Here is a 16,256-nt window from a genome sequence, read left to right as displayed (position 1 = left end):
TCCCATACACCCCCCTTTGACTTACCGGAGAACCCCATCATTGAAGGATGCAATTGTCTGAACAAGCCCAGAGACTGAAAGTGATGTAAGCTGGTTAAGACCACCCTTGGGCTTTGGGAAGTGTAGTCGCTGTAGGGCGTGCAGCATCGGTTAAGACACCGCCACTTTCATGACCCCATTTAGAGGAAGAAAGACAAGGATCCTGGCATCGTACAATTATAAAACAGATTTTGCGGTCTACGTGCTGACATGTACTTGTAGACTACAATACATAGACAGCACTATGTTGCAAGTACATAAAAGGATCTTCCAACACATGCCGGCTATCACCAACAGTGACCATTCATACCCAGTAGCCCAAAATTGTGAGGTAGTACATCAAAAGGACCCAACCCATGTAAGATACTTTGTAATTGACGCTGTGCCAGTTAGCAAGAGGGGTGGTGACCGCACTAGGAGACTCCGGGAACTGAAAACCAGATACATTCTGGCATTAGATAGCAGGGCACCGAATGGATTAAACCACGATGAGGAACCGTATTGCTGTCTGTAGATCTAATGGTGAGAGTACTTAATAATAGGTCCGTTGGCATAAAGGAAATTTTACTGCATAAACAAAAACTCCCTAGCAGGTTGGCCTAGTTCCACATGACAATAATGGATGAGGGTAAAATTTGAATTGGCAAAAGGGATGACAAATAAACAAATTCTTTTAGGCAAATACAGTGCAAAGGGCACTTGCCCAAAACTTTGAAATTGATGGGACACACAAAGGATGGAGAAACATAACCAATGCTTCACCATAAACTGTAATCATTAAAAATTGCAATGGGCACTGGTCAAGGATAATACAATGATGGGGAAAGAGAGGTCATGAAATAAATCGCACTTTAAGCATTGACAATAAGCTCAATGAATGTCTCTGCATCTAACAACAAAATTGATGTAACCTATCTATAATATGTTTTTGACATGAGGTAATGTCAGTAATCAATGAGTATTGTATTTAATTTTGTTATGATTCACAATGCCAAAATTATGAACTTACTTTTGAATTTCGTTCTTTTTGAAGAGTTGTCAGGAGTCTTTCTTTGATACTAGTTAGATTCCAGTGGATAAAGGGCAGTCCTTATTTTGAAAATGTAACATGTAAACAATGTCGCTTGGACGACCGAAACGCGAAGTAAAATAACCGCATCTGAGTCAGCTCCGTTCTTGTCAGTTTTTGACATTGACAAAAACTATTTGTGAATATATATATATATCACAAAGAAACTAAATCCCAATCGGGAAGGAGGCGGCACACCCGTATAAGCCAAGGAAATTTATTTAAACAAAAACAATGCGTTTCAGCCGCATAGTCGACAAAGGCTTGTGCGGCTGAAACGCGTTGTTTTTGTTTAAATACATTTCCTTGGCTGATACGGGTGTGCCGCCTCCTTCCCGATTGGGATTTGGTTTCTTTGTGATTTATGTGGCTTCTGCCGCCATGGCTGGCATCGACGACTTGCAGGCAGGAGTACGACGTAACTGGCTGAATTCTTCTGAATTATATATATAAATATATATATATTTGTTACCTTATTTTAAATCGCAATCTGAAGCAACTGGCCAATATAGCCTACCTTATATGCTTCAAAACATTATTGTCTTAAGAGTTTCTCCACGTCTTACTGAAGAAAGGTGAACATCTCCACTTAAGGTGATATATTGTCAAGAAGTGCTTCAGGATTTCCTCACATGGGCGAGACTTTTCAGGACTTACGACTTCAATGCTGATTTCCCTGAGAAAGATCGAGGATTACAGGTTAGCAACCATTCCTTCTGTGAGCCTGTTCTAGTTCAAAAGAAAGAAGTACTCAGGCCAAACTCCACTTATAGGCTGATTCCAGACTACACTTTACCTTGTTATCATCATTAGTCAGTAGTAGTACTAGTAATTAGTGTCAGCCTTTAAGCATTTCCCTCCTAAGGAGAGCTCTGCCTATTGTCCTCCCATTTATCTTAAGGATTCTATTGTTCTTATTACTATGATGTCGTGATGAATAACCAGTTGTAATATTCCCAATCAACTATGGTATGATATTAGACTAAAATAATATGCATGTTGGAATATGGCACACTGCATTCAGCAGATTGTTCTTTCAAGCTCTACCCAGCACAGCTTGCAGTTAAAGAGGTAGTCACAATGTTTGGAGAAATATTACATTTCTACTCAAGACAGTGAAGAGCCAGACTACCCACTTCATGTCGACCCCCTACCTTCCATTTTCCCCACTGAATAATTAGATTATCAGATAATCTCCCTGAAATGGCAATTCCCTATTAGTGATAGAATTCTCATGTAGGCTTTTGTTCGTACAATTCCCTACTAATATTTTAACAGCTCGGTCTCTTTCTCCATTCCCTGTAGACCTGATCGAACACCTCTGTCATGAATGCCAATAAATCATGTCTGTTTTTGATCCTTATACAATCCTTTCAGCCCTATTCCCAACTGTACACCGAAATATGAACTATCAATTCCATTATCTCTCATTAAAAGAACACTGCTATTGTGAAGCCAAACTATCCTTTGGCTCAAGGTACCTTTAAAATTCCAACTTGGTGGTCAACAAGCCAATGCACCACTACATATTTTTCATTTCTGTGAGCTCCCCTATTTTACCTCCTGTACATCCAGAGAGAGACGTGGGTGCTAGAAAGTCAGCACACAAGTGTAATAGAAGGCATTGACTCTATGCCAAATTGATGTTGGATTTCCAGCATCTGTCCCGATGTGGCCTGGAGTGATTCACTTCTCTTGTGTTGAATTGAGAAAATCGGGTTCCACTTGCAGACACACAACAGAGCTGAAGACTCGTACCCTAGTGCTTTGAGGATGGTGGGACTGTGTCCTACTCTAAAGTGAGGCTGAAGAACGTGTGTGACATTAAACAACTAACATAGCAGCTAGGTATAGGATGGCACATCCAAAACGGTCTCTTATTGCCAATTTGGTGCACATTCTGTGCAGGACCACTGTCTAATTGTACTGCTGCAAAACAGAAGAAAACATACTAAAAATACAACAGAGCACACCTAAAGAAGTATACAATAATTAAAAAGGCTGATCCAGGCAGTAAAGTTTCTTCTTTATTAGATTCCAGAAATTCGCTTGTTGCATAAAATTTATCACAACCACAGCCAACGTGTTTCGTTCTACTGAACTTCTTCAGGGTATATAAACTTAAAAGAAGTTCATATCCTCAAAATTCCTTCAGAATACCCAAATAGTGTAGTCTATGCTCAACATAACCACTGCGCTTTTGTGTGGAATAAATAATTCCCAGCCTTCAATCATATAGTGGTGAGGCGAAACACAGATATTTTCCAACTCTCAACCACATCTGTTGGGGATTAAATGAACCAATGTCGACACCAGAATCCATTTCATAGCCTGCACAGAGAGTTCTGAAAAATACTTTTTTGTTTTTATTTTGCTTAAATAGAATTCAAAGACGGATGCTGTGTACTTGCATGTGTGGCAGCAAGTTAAATTCCTTAAAGCAATAGAAAAATCATTCCAGCATATCCTTTGTGTGTTTAGGCATGGGAAATGACCAGCTTGGAATGTTTTTTCTTGATGCAAACGAAAATGTATTCCAAGATAGCTGTTGCAAATGCCCAAGGTACTTTGATAGCCCTAGTGTTGAGTGACAGAAAAGTGCTTATTTTTCCAGTTTTTAGAGCAATACATATAAATGCTGTCAAGAATTTCAAGGCATTTAACAATAGCTGATTATTACCAAAATGGCATCTTATATTTGACTGTAAGCTAGTTTCAGCAGCTCACTTTCTTTGGTTTCCTTACGAGGGAGAGTTGACTCAGGAGGGCTCACTTAGTAGTTAAGATAGTTCTTGGCTAAAGATCGAGGCAGAGACAATGACGTGGACCCTGCCAGAAACTCTTGTGCATCATTTTAGGCTATGGTTCGGGAGGTCTGTAGAAAAGGACTGCAGGACTTTGATATATTGCCCCATTGATTAAGTTGTCTAGTGAAATGCTAGCTCTCCTATTCTGCTGTGGTTCCGCACATGTACCCAAGAAAGACCCAGATGTTTGTCCTCTAGGGTCCACTATCCAAAATGCATATTATATGAATCACTGACATATCGAAGACAGAAGTATCTACATACACAAATATCGATGTAAAAATATCGATAGTCAAAATATCGACATCTATCTTTGAAAAGTAAATGACAAAAATATCGAAAAAAATATATAGATGTAAAAAATATCGTTGTCCAAAATAGTTTTATTTAAAATATGAAGAAAATTGTGAAAAAACATATTATAAAATGAACTAAAAAAAATTACTTGGATATAATATACATTAAAAAATATATAATAGATGTAATTGAAAATGTAAACCTACATATATAAAATTTAATATATAAATGTATATTTACTTTAAAATAATTAAACTAATAACTTTCATTTATTTTAAAACAACAATATATAAAAATTAACGATAAAAAAAAAATATATATATATATATATATATATGAGTAGATCCGTAAAGCTGCTGCGAACGCCACTCCACACCGTCACAGCATAAACGGACACGGACCAAAAGTTCAGTGCTGATTATTTTATTTTGTGCCTTTCTGCCGCCATAACGTTTCGGCTCCTCCGAGCCTTGATCACATATATATACATACATCTATGACATACAATTATATTATAAAATAAATTACTAAAATATTTATAAATTTTTAAACTTAGATTTTGCACTCCATTGAGTGCAACAGCAGGAAAATTGTTGAATAGCGTAAAGGTAGAAATGTACTATTCCCACTGCAATTACTGCAACAGTAGGGAAAGTGTTGGATAGCGTAGGGGTAAAAATGACTATTCCAACTTCAGTGAGTACAACAGTAGGGAAAGTGTTGGATAGCGTAGTGGTAAAAATTACTATTCCCTCTCCAATGAGTGCAACAGTATGGAAAGTGTTGGATAGCGGAGGGGAGAAAATTACTATTTCCACTCCAGAGCGTGCAACAGTAGAGCAGGTGTTGGATAGCGTAGGTGTAAAAATTACTATTCCCACTCCAGAGAGTGCAACAGTAGGGAAAGTGTTGGATAGCGTAGGGGTAAAAATTACTATTCCCACTTCAGTGAGTGCAACAGTAGGGTAAGTGTTGGATAGCGTAGGTGTAAAAATTACTATTCCCACTCCAGAGAGTGCAACAGTAGGGAAAGTGTTAGATATCAGAGGGGACAAAATTACTATTCCCACTCCAGTGAGTGCAACAGTAGGGAAAGTGTTGGATACCAAATGGTAAAAATTGCTATTCCCACTCTAGAGAGTGCAAAAGTAGGGAAAGTTTTGGATAGCTGAGGGGTAAAAATTACTATTCCCACTCCAGTGAGTGCAACAGTAGGGAAAGTGTTGGATAGCGGAGGGGTAAAAAATACTATTCCCACTCCAGAGAGTGCAACAGTAGGGAAAGTGTTGGAAAGCGGAGGGGTAGAAATTACTTTTCCCACTCCATTGAGTGCAACAGTAGGGAAAGTGTTGGATAGCAGAGGGTTAAAATTTACATTTCCCGAAAATTAAAATTAAAAGAAATAAAATACTAAATACAATACAAAAATTGTTAACACAAAAATTAAAAATATAAAAAATTACAAGATAGAAAAATATTTTAATGTTAAAAAGTACTAAAAAATAACTACAAACATTAATTTATAAAAGTTTAACAAAAATGTTACTAACAAATCACTATATTTAATATAAATTCATTATAATCAAAAAATTTATTATTAATGATTATTAAATAAATTACTTCACACCATATTCCCCTATAAACGCACAAACAACTCCTACATATTTGACACAATTAACATAATTACCAATTAATTACAATTATCAAACAATTAATAATTAATTAATAAATGAATTACCACAAACACTATACAATGGAAATATAAAATAAGTACTAATAAATACAAATTATGAATTACTTTATTCAAATTAAATTACTTCACACCCTATTCCCCTATAAACCTACAACCTGCTTCTAACAAAAATAACACAATTAACATAATTATCAATTAATTAATACAAATTGATCACCAAATGATTAAGTTATAAAAAATAATTATAAATACTAATAGATAAAATGTATTAATTACTTTATTATAATTAAATTACTTCCCACCCTATTCCCCTATAAATCGACAACCCACTCCTAAAACAAGTAACACAATTAACATAATTATCTATTCATTAATTAATAAAATGTGATAACCAATTAAAAAGTAATTCATAAAAAATTAATTATAAATAGTAATAAATACAAATTAATAATTACTTTATTATAATTAAATTACTTCCCACCGTATTCCCCTATAAACCCACAACCCTGCTCCTAAAATATAACACAATTAACATAATTATCAATTAATAAATTAATAAAAAATAATCACCAATTAATATTTTTTTTTACTCTAAATACTAACAAATACAAATTATTATTTACTTTATTATAATTAAATTACTTCCCACCCTATTCCCCTATAAATGCACAACCCGCTACAGAACTAAAATACACAAAATTTAATTAACATAAAATTAATCACTTCTAAAAATTTCTCACATACATTAAAAAAACAGCTATACTTATACAAAAAAATTAGATCACATACTTTTAGCATACATACTAAAATACAGAACACTAATATAAATATCGCTATTATTAACAACTGTATTTATACAAACGATATCACTGACTTCACAACTCGATATTCTGTCTGTACACCTACTATATTAGGAATGATAAATGTTGTCAAATGAGGAAAATCTACTTAAGAGAATAAGCATAATTTAAAATAAAAGCATTACATCTCTAATTTCTGGTTTCCAAGCTTACTAACTACTGCACACAGCTATCAGATTGTGTGATCCCTTTATTAGAAGGGGGTTGAAATTGATTTTGTAAATCCTTTCAGTTTTGGGATAAATCTAATATAAGATATTCTCTCCTGCTTTTCATACGGGAATCTTACTATTTGGGGGTTTTGACTTTAACAATCCTGTTATTATCAACCACCACCATAAGTAAATTGAGAGGTTCTCTTAGAACTTTTTGGATATAGTTACTGACCATTCAATGACCGATGTATCAGTCTTAAGCCATTCTTTTTACTTGCAGTAAAAGATGCATTTTAAAGTCAAGATTAAAAGAGTGCATGCAAAAACAATATCAAACTTTAAACTTCTAAAAGGCATATTGTAAATTACGAGTGTTGCTCCAAGTCAACTGTAACACCCTTTACCATCTGTCTTTCCGGTGCAAAGAAAATTGGATTGCAGACGCAATTTGTGTATTGCTGAAAAGCCAACTGAACAGTAATGTTTGAGGCAGAACAGGCCAGCCACTGTGCAAATTCAAATGCTAAAATGCATTTGTACAAATATTAGAATTATACGTCGACATACAGCACTTTGCAAACAATGGATTTTGCACGATTGTCATTTGTTTAGTTTGAGGTATTTTTTGCCCAATCACGATCATTTCTTTCACAGCCTTTACTCCGCCTTTTGCGGGTGTGTGCATGTGACTAAAAGCAAACATTTAATGGAATTAGTGCGAAGTTTGCAATGATATGTGGCTGAAAAATGAAGTGTCTTAGTGTAACATTGAATGTTATAATTGTTGGTGATTTTCTCTAGACACATCTCATGCTTATTGTGTGCACCATTGCATAGAATGAATATTGGTAAATAGCTTAAATAATTTAGCTCTTTTCAACTTACATTGAAACTATGAATAGTTTTACTCACTGTTCTCTTTTTCCTGTAGGATTGCTCCTGTTCAGAGGAATACAGCATTGCAGCCCAGTTACTTCCATTAACAACTGCATTTTATAGGGTAAGTAGGTGTTCGTAATCAGAGTGGTTAAATACGAAAAATAGCTAATTAACGGTTACTTTTTTTCATATTAAGTTTCTATTGTAATTATACATTTGAAGATTCCTAATAAGCACTGATGTATTTCACTTTAGCAGGTTTCTATTTGTACATGGAACACTTATTTACAAGGAGGAAGGAGACTCCCTATTAAACAAAAATTCAGCCTGGCCATTTCACAAATTGAGTTCAGAAGTTTGAAGGTTTATGAAGGAACAGACGTAGGTTAGGACTGAAGAGATCGACATGTCAGTTTGCTGTCCAGTGAAGAGTTCCTTAGTCACTGGTAATTTACCTTTAGTTACCACCAAGCTTGTTTGTGATAGATCACAGAATTTAGCAAAGAGTAGAGTTGGACATTTTTGCTCAGCACCCGTCCCCTTGGTCCACTGGCCAGAGGACCTGAGACTTGGCATGCTTGCCCTGGCTGAGGACTTACACTCATAATTAATATCTCTTTACACCTATGCTTTCGTTCTAGCGCAGTTTTCCCTGGATTTTTCTTACCACCTGGAAGTAGGGCCTTGTCTTTACATTTTCGATGTTCGGTCATTAAGTCTCAGCTATCACTGTTGTTATACTGTCCAAACTCTAATACATGTATAACTTCTAAAAATGTATTTCTGATGAAATTCCTGCAGAGACATTGTGAAAGCCAGCAGATAACATCATGTTTTGCAGTTGAGGGACCGTCCAGTTCTTTAAACCGATAAGCTTAACCATTCTTACCAATTATTCTTAGTGTCATTCTCTGTGGTAGTTGGGTGTAAGATTGCTATCCTGTCTATTTCCCAAAGTCTAAAAAGAGAACAGTCTTCTTGTTTCAGGCAGCCATACTTTGGAAATCACCTGTGACCATTGGGGAAATGTGCTTCCATAAATCTTTAATGACCTGGATGTCCCAATATCACGTCTGTTTGCCAACAAGCAGTTCTTTCCAAGTGTCTGTTGTAGTACTCTGGAGCTGTTTTGATGGCATGCTGTCACTGTACAGATTCCCACTAAATCGTGATAGGGCCTTCTTGTCACTTCATCAAGCAACAATTGTATTGTTACAGCAGTATGACTAATGTTGGAATCAGAACTGCAGTGCTAATAGTGGCGTTACCTGCACTAACAACTAGGTGGGGGAATCCATTAGATCAGATAAACTAGAGGAACACAGGGCGAATGTTGCAAACAGAAGATCTATGGTAAGTAATATTCAAGTGGTTGGCCTGCTAGCAGGGGAGCAGATGGATTCCCACTGTAGATCAATTCCTACAACTGTGCCTTCTGAAACCGATGGAAATGGAACATTTGTCAGAATCTTTTTCAGTGTGTCTTGAATTGTAAATGTGTAAAATAATTGTTTGTAGTGTGTATTGCATAAACATTAGATCTAAAAAGTGATTTGTCCCAGTTACTCGTCCCCAGCCCACTCCACAGCCATTTCTCTGCTCTATAATCTGGTTTCCACTGCACCCCAGTACACTCAGTACTGTTCTGTGTACAGTGCCTCCTATAGGAGATGCGCCTTAAGCAAAAGAAAAATATCCTCCACCACTTGCTGCAGCTAGGTTTGCACTATTTCAAATATCTAAATTAACAGAATGGATTAGGAATCCTGAGAAGGCAACCTAGAGCATTGATACGAAGACCTCTCATAGGGGCTCCTCACAGACCGTTGTCTGAAAAGCTATCTAACGACAAACACCAACATAGATCCTTCAAGAAGTTAGGGCACTTGGACTACACCCACAAGTCCTTAAGATGGGATCGTATGAATGAGAGAATGAATGAGAAAAACTGCAGTTGATACTGTTCTCAGACTAATTGACTGTAGAGTAGTGCTTTTCATTTAATTGCCAGAATCTTACGACTGGGTAGATGAGAGAAGCTCTAGGTAACAAAAGCAGAAGTACATGCCCCAGAAATTATACAATGCAGGCAGTCTGAGACGATGAGTAGTATTTAGAAGGAGCGTTATGAGGATCAAGAAGGCTTCCCTTACGTAGGCCTATGAATAGCCTCACAACTGGCATAGTAGTAGTTATACCTTCTCTCCTCATGAAGTAGTTCTTTGTAAGGAGTGCAGAATATTCAACATTAATTTTCTGATACGGATTTCTAACCACACGTTCCTCACATTTTGAATATTCCCCCAGGTGTCAGACTGTATCTGGAAAATGTTTAGCAGTACCTCTGCGCTCCTGCAAGTAGTGCTGGCAGCTACATGTCAAAATTGTTCTGTGTTGGATGTTACGTGTGCAGGCCTATACAAGCGTATCCATGTCTGCTGACATCAGTTCCTGTCTTTCCATGCCAACAGACACGGATCCAGAGCTACCCCTCATCTCATTGAGTCTCTAAATTGGCTAAATTCTTCTGTGTGCAAGAAAAGTATGTGACATTCCAACACAACAGTGTTTAAACCCTGTAGGGAATGCCACAAATGTATGTGAGTGATCCACATGTTGTTTGCCTGTTGTGAATATGGCCGGTTCACAGCTAAAAGGCCTGCAGTGATAGTGCCTCAAGGCAATTCGAGATCAGGAAGGTAAGCTCTTTGTGGGGAAGCATCATAGGACTCTGCTTGAGGTCTAAAGGTAGGCCCCAGCTGGGCCCTCTGGGTTCGCTCAGGGCTTTGGACCAGCTTCACTACCACCCACGGTGCCATACCCCACACCAAAATGCGGTCCACTGACACTTATGCTGTTGCCTCTGGATGATGACGGACAACCTATAGCACTGTCTGATGCCAAGACGGAGCCACTCTGACCTCGATCGAGGCCACAAGCTCCTCTTTCTGAGTCACAACCTTTTTACCACCCTTCTGACTCGGATACAATGCCTCTACCTCCTGGTAGGGCTCAGGTTCTTCATAAACTTTTCCTCACAGATTCAGATAGTGGAAGCTGTGGCACCAGAGATGAGATTATCCTACTGTATTCAGAGGAAAACTGGTATGAGGTTCTTCAGGATGCCATTGGTTAGAATACTTTCCCAGACACTGGCCTTGTTTCCTCCCCACCACAACCTGTCACAGAAGAGAGTACCTCTTTCATTATGATTAGGCGAAGGTCGGCGGCTGTCTTTGATCTTCATCTCCCCTATCAGGAGGTTCAAACCAACATTCTGACTGAGGTGTTTGAGCCTGGCCAGTTGAGTTCTGAGGCCCTGCTCCCATTTAATGAAGGGTATGCTATTTGGTACCTGGGCCGCACAGTGCTCATACCCACCTGTGCATCGCCAGATCACTCGATGCCATTGCCCTGAGCCAGACGACCCTGCCTTCCTCACTCAGGACCCTGCTCTAAAAAGCCTTGTGGTGTAGGCTTCGACCAGCAGAGTGCAACCAAACTCTTTTCCCACTACACCCTTTGACTGGGAGTCGAAGAGGATAGAGACCTATGATAAGAGGGTTTTCTCTTCTAAAAGTTTGGCTCTTCTTTTTACTTGAACGCCAGCTGCCTGCTATGCCATTATTCTCATGCCTTGTGAGACTCTGTGACCCAAGTATTGACTATGGAAGAAGCCAAGACTACACTTTCTCAGGCCTGCAGGATTGTTGTAATGCAGCCAAGTACACCATCTACTGTAAACTGGATACCACTTACTGATTTGGTATGGCAATTGGCACTAGTGTGGCCATTTGCATACATGCATAATTGTAATCTACTGGCTTTTCAGGAGATGTTCAGGCAAGTCTTATGGGCATGCCATTCAATGGTCCAGACTGTTTGGAGATAAAGCCAACTCTGCCATGAAGCTCTTTTTTGATCGCAGGGCCATAGCTCTCTCCATGACCCTTTGGGCTTGCCAGCCAAACCAGCAGTTTTGTCCCCTCCGGGGCTTTGGCAGGGGCTCCCAATTATGCCAACAGCCCTGACAGGTACAACAATCTGCCCAGCCCTTTTGTGGCCCCGGTACCCATCGTAAGAACTACAGGGATAGTAGGATGCCTTTTTAGCATGCCTTTGTGGCAGTCAGACAGCCTGGTGGAGGCAGGATCTTTCTGCCAGGGTGGCAGGCGAAAACTTCAGGCAGGTGGGTCCAACACAATGTTTTTAAAAAATATATATTTTTATTGTTTTTTGCAAATAATACAAAACATAAAACAAAGCATGAATACACAATTCACAGTGCATGGCATTCCACATTGGCCATGTAGGGTAAGCATACAACAAAGAGACTATCTCGGTGGACGCAGGGCATACGTGAGAGCAGACTAGGCGCAAAGAGAAATCATGGGCAGTTGCACAGTTCTCATGATTACACATACTTGGAACAAACAGTACATCGGTCAAGGTTTTATCCTGGGTCCTGCGGGCGACAAAGTCCCACCCTCTTCATCTCCCTTAACCTCCAGACCATAATATTTAATCCATGGGGAGCAGATCTTCCAGAACTTTTTAGGACAGCCCTGGGCCTTATACGTCACCTGTCCGCTACCATGCACAAGTCAAGACTTGCCCTCCATTCGTTAATGGTAGGTATTTGTGGAGCTCACCAGTATTTAGCTTTATCCCGTTTGGCTTCTACCAACCCCAAGTTAGCTAAAACAAGTTTGGGTCCAACACAATGTTCAGCGGGGTTATGCTTAACCAATTTTTCAAAACCCAGACGCATCTTTCACCACCCTCTGAATGGCTGACAGATGACCATCAACATTTGGGTTCACTATCAACATGCTGAAGTCACACTTTACTCCACAGACTCTTCACTTTAGTAGACTGATTCTGGATATGGTGCAGTTTTGCTGCTGTCCCTAGGAGAAGAGAATCCGGGATATTTGGAATATGATCTCAATGTTTCAGCCTCTGTCCGGCATCTCAGTGTGGAAGACTCTGAGGCTACTGGGACTGATGACCTCCTGCATTCTGTTGTTCAAGCACACAGTTGTAAAATGCGGGCTCTGCAGTGGAATCTGAAGTTCCAGTGGGCACAGCACTAGGTGTATCTTTCCAATATGGTCCAGATTTCAGAGGAGACCACAAAAGATCTACAGTGGTGGATGCTGGACCGCACTTAGGTCAGCAGCAGACCCCTCCCCCATCCCATCCAGAGCAGACAATGATGACTGAGGCATCGCTGCCAGGTTGGGGACGCTTGCAGTTGAAAGCCTCCTTATAAAAAATCAAATGGAGGCCAGTGTAGGTGTTCAGACAACACCACTGCCATGTGGTACTGCAACAAGCAAGGCAGAGTGTGTCGTGGACTCTGTGTCAGGAGGCTGTGCACCTTTTAGAAGTAGCTTGAATGCCAGCACATTTTCATGGTTGTTTAACACCTGGCGGGATCTCTAAACTGCAGGTTGGATAAACTCAGCCATCAATGCCTAGCGGATGGAAAGTGGAAGTTATTACCGTATGTGGCGCGGGGTTTCTTTGGCAAATGGGGGGAAACTTAGCTAGATCTTTTGGCCACCGCCGAAAATGCACAGTGTCAACTCTTTTGCGCATTGGAGTTTCCAAGGCATCTCTCGCTTGGAGACACATTCCGCCTAGAGTGGAACTTGGGATTCCTGTATGCCTTTCCGCTGATACCTCTCCTGCCCCAAGTTCTGAAGAAGATCAGGAATGACTGGCCCCAAATCATCCTAGTGGAACCAGATTTTGCAAAGACTGTTTAGTACCCCAAACTCCTGGGCATGAGCATCTTTCGACCATTCAGGCTGCCCTACGGGAAGATCCCCTGTCACAGCAGCAGGGCAGGGTCCTGCATCTGAAACTGTGCCGCTCTACCTTCATTCTTGGTGATTGCGCAGCAGCAGTTGACTTCTTTTGACCTTCTTCCCGAAGTGGTGGATTTCAGCCAGGCGCCTCTAGACTAAATCTGTGTATACTTGTTGTCAGGACAGGTGTGTAACTTTGTTCGGCACTTGCAAGATTGGTCCAGTTTTTCGAAACTTTCCGAAATGTTGTTTTTTACGCTGTCCGAAGCACAGCAAGGCTTTGCTTTGGGTACAGTTAAAGGGTATCTTTCTGGTTTTTTTTTTTTTTTTTTTTTTTAGGATTGCTGGATCAATCTTTTTTGTTTTAATCACGTGCTGTGATATGGTTTTTGAAAGGTTTGTAACATAATTTTCCTCCTTTTTCATGCATTGTCCCCCAGTGGGACGTAAATTTGGGTCTGGGGTTCCTTATGTATACTCCCTTTGAACCGGTGCACAGCTTTCCTCTATGGCTTCTTACCCTCAAGACAGCCTTCCTCGTCGCCATAACATCGGTGCAGCGGGTGAGAGAGCTGCAAGCCCTTCCATCAACCTGCCATACACCGTGTTCTACCAAGACAAACTGGTTTTTAGGAGCCAAGCTTCCTTTTACCTCCTGTTTTGACTTCCTTTTTACGTCTGGCAAAACATCAGCCTCCTAATGTTCTTTGCTCAACCTCACCCTTCTAAAGAGGAGGCAATACTCCATCAGTTAAATCCGAAGGGCTCTTAGTTTTTACGTTGATCATACTAGAGCATGCCAGATGATCAGCTGTGCATTGGATTTGCAGGAGCGAAAATGCGCAAGGCAGTGCAGAAGAGGACTGTCTCCCGTTAGATCATACTCTGCATTAAAATCTGCTATGCATTTGCTAAAAAGCAGCCTCAGGAGTGATTGCATGCTCATTCCACTAGTTTTGAGCTTGCTGCCACTGCTTTCGTATTCAGAGTGCTTGTTCTGGACATTTGCCAGGCTGCTACATGGGCGCCACACCATAAATTCATGAAGTATTACTGCATAGACATCAATGTTCATCGAAATGAGCATTTTGCCCTCTTTTTCCTGCAGGACTTTCTGGTTTGAGCCAGTTCACAGACCCACTTCCTAGATGGTACTGCTTTGGTATCTATTCAAAATGTGATGAATGTGCAAAGGGTGATGGATCTACCATTAGAAGTCTTTATCAGAAGAACAAGCTACTTACCCTTGTAACGCCTTTTCCGGTAGAGACTCTAACCACAGATTCCTCTCTGATTCTCCCTGTTCTGTGAACTGAACTTTTTTTCCATCTATACAGATCCTACTTTAGAAATCTTCACACTGGTCAAAGAAAATCTGCAATTTGGCTCTGCGTCTCAGAGCAAGGACTGCTCAGAAAGCAACTGATAACCGTGTACATGGGTGGCACCTATATACAACTCCACACATCACTTCTGGAGCGGAACACTGTAGTTGTGGAGCTGTTCAATGCACTTACTTGTGCATAATGGTACTGCTGAAAATTTTCGGAATCAAGTCTGATGTCTGGGGAACAATTCAGTTAGTGCGGAATCTGCGATTAGACAGTTTCTCCAAGAGAAGGAAATTCGGATGGTAATTAATTTGTTCTCATTGGTGTGAAAATGTAATAAATATTGAATTAGTTACTGTTTAAGAAACATAAATGGAACTAGGCTTGGCTTTCTTATCGTGTGCTCTTTGAGGTTGCTGTTGTAGTTCCCAGGGCATCGTGGATAAATACAAGGTCTTTTTGCTGTATCCTAAGGGCTTAGAAGCTGGTTCATAGAATCGCCATTGCAGAGAAGTCATGCAGGGACCTTCCTAGGTCCTAAGTTGTATTGGTTTGTACTGTTAATTGGTCTTTTCTCACAGTATGCCTGAAGAAATAAAAGAGAAGTTGACAGCGTGATGCCTGGTGGCGTTGTGTTTTCATAGAACACCAGAGCAGTATTGGAGGGCTCTGAAAGGTTCACTCATTGAAAGTTAAAGCCATTACAATCACACCAGAACATCTAAAGTACTTTAAATCTATATGCTGTGAGGAGGAATGCCTGTGTTGCAATGGGGAAGGGGCACTTTTAATGAAAAAGAGCTTGACAAGTAGGTTTGGGGGGGTGAGGGCAGATGCTGCATTTTTCATAATTTATTTAGGATAGTGTTGAGCATATGGATCTGATGAAGCATGCCATGCCATTTAAGGCAAAAAGCATTATTAGATAAGAGTAGCTACAATGTTGTGTTGGGCAGATGCTTGCATGGTAGGAGGAAAATGCTTGGTTAGTTTGTATGTGCTCTCCTCTAACAGCAGGTAATTTTTACTTCAGGTAATAAGGGTTTGTGGGCCATATAGAAATGATTGGTTGTATCGGAACACTGATTGCAAGCCCCAGTTGTTCACTGCTTTAACTTGAGAAGAGTAAAAAAAAAAATTTTTTCACTGCTCTCATATTAGAGCACAGAAGCAATGGGCCCTGGTACCTATGCTCTCACGGATGCCTGTCCGTCCCCTCCTGCAAGAATGCACTAGATACAGGAAGGAGGCATAGGAATCTGGATAATGGCTCTGCACCACCAGCCATCATCTCCCCTATCAGTGTGTAC

The 16,256-nt window shown here is 39.9% G+C and overlaps 1 protein-coding gene across 6 annotated transcripts in view; it reads left to right on the top strand.

Annotated features, from left to right (window-relative positions):
* Positions 1-16,256, top strand: part of SBF2 (SET binding factor 2) — a 2,080,461-nt gene that overhangs the window by 1,178,023 nt on the left and 886,182 nt on the right. For all 6 annotated transcript variants that reach the window (XM_085648170.1, XM_085648169.1, XM_085648168.1 and 3 more), the window contains exon 17: positions 7,852-7,920. In XM_085648170.1, the coding sequence (XP_085504296.1) occupies positions 7,852-7,920 (69 nt within the window). The remainder of the gene's footprint in view (positions 1-7,851; positions 7,921-16,256) is intronic.

The sequence above is a fragment of the Triturus cristatus genome, chromosome 3_2 (genome assembly GCF_964204655.1).
Source record: "Triturus cristatus chromosome 3_2, aTriCri1.1, whole genome shotgun sequence".
NCBI classification, from domain to species: domain Eukaryota; kingdom Metazoa; phylum Chordata; class Amphibia; order Caudata; family Salamandridae; genus Triturus; species Triturus cristatus.
The sequence above is the reverse complement of the archived record's forward strand: the minus strand, read 5'-3'. Positions and strand labels throughout refer to the sequence as shown.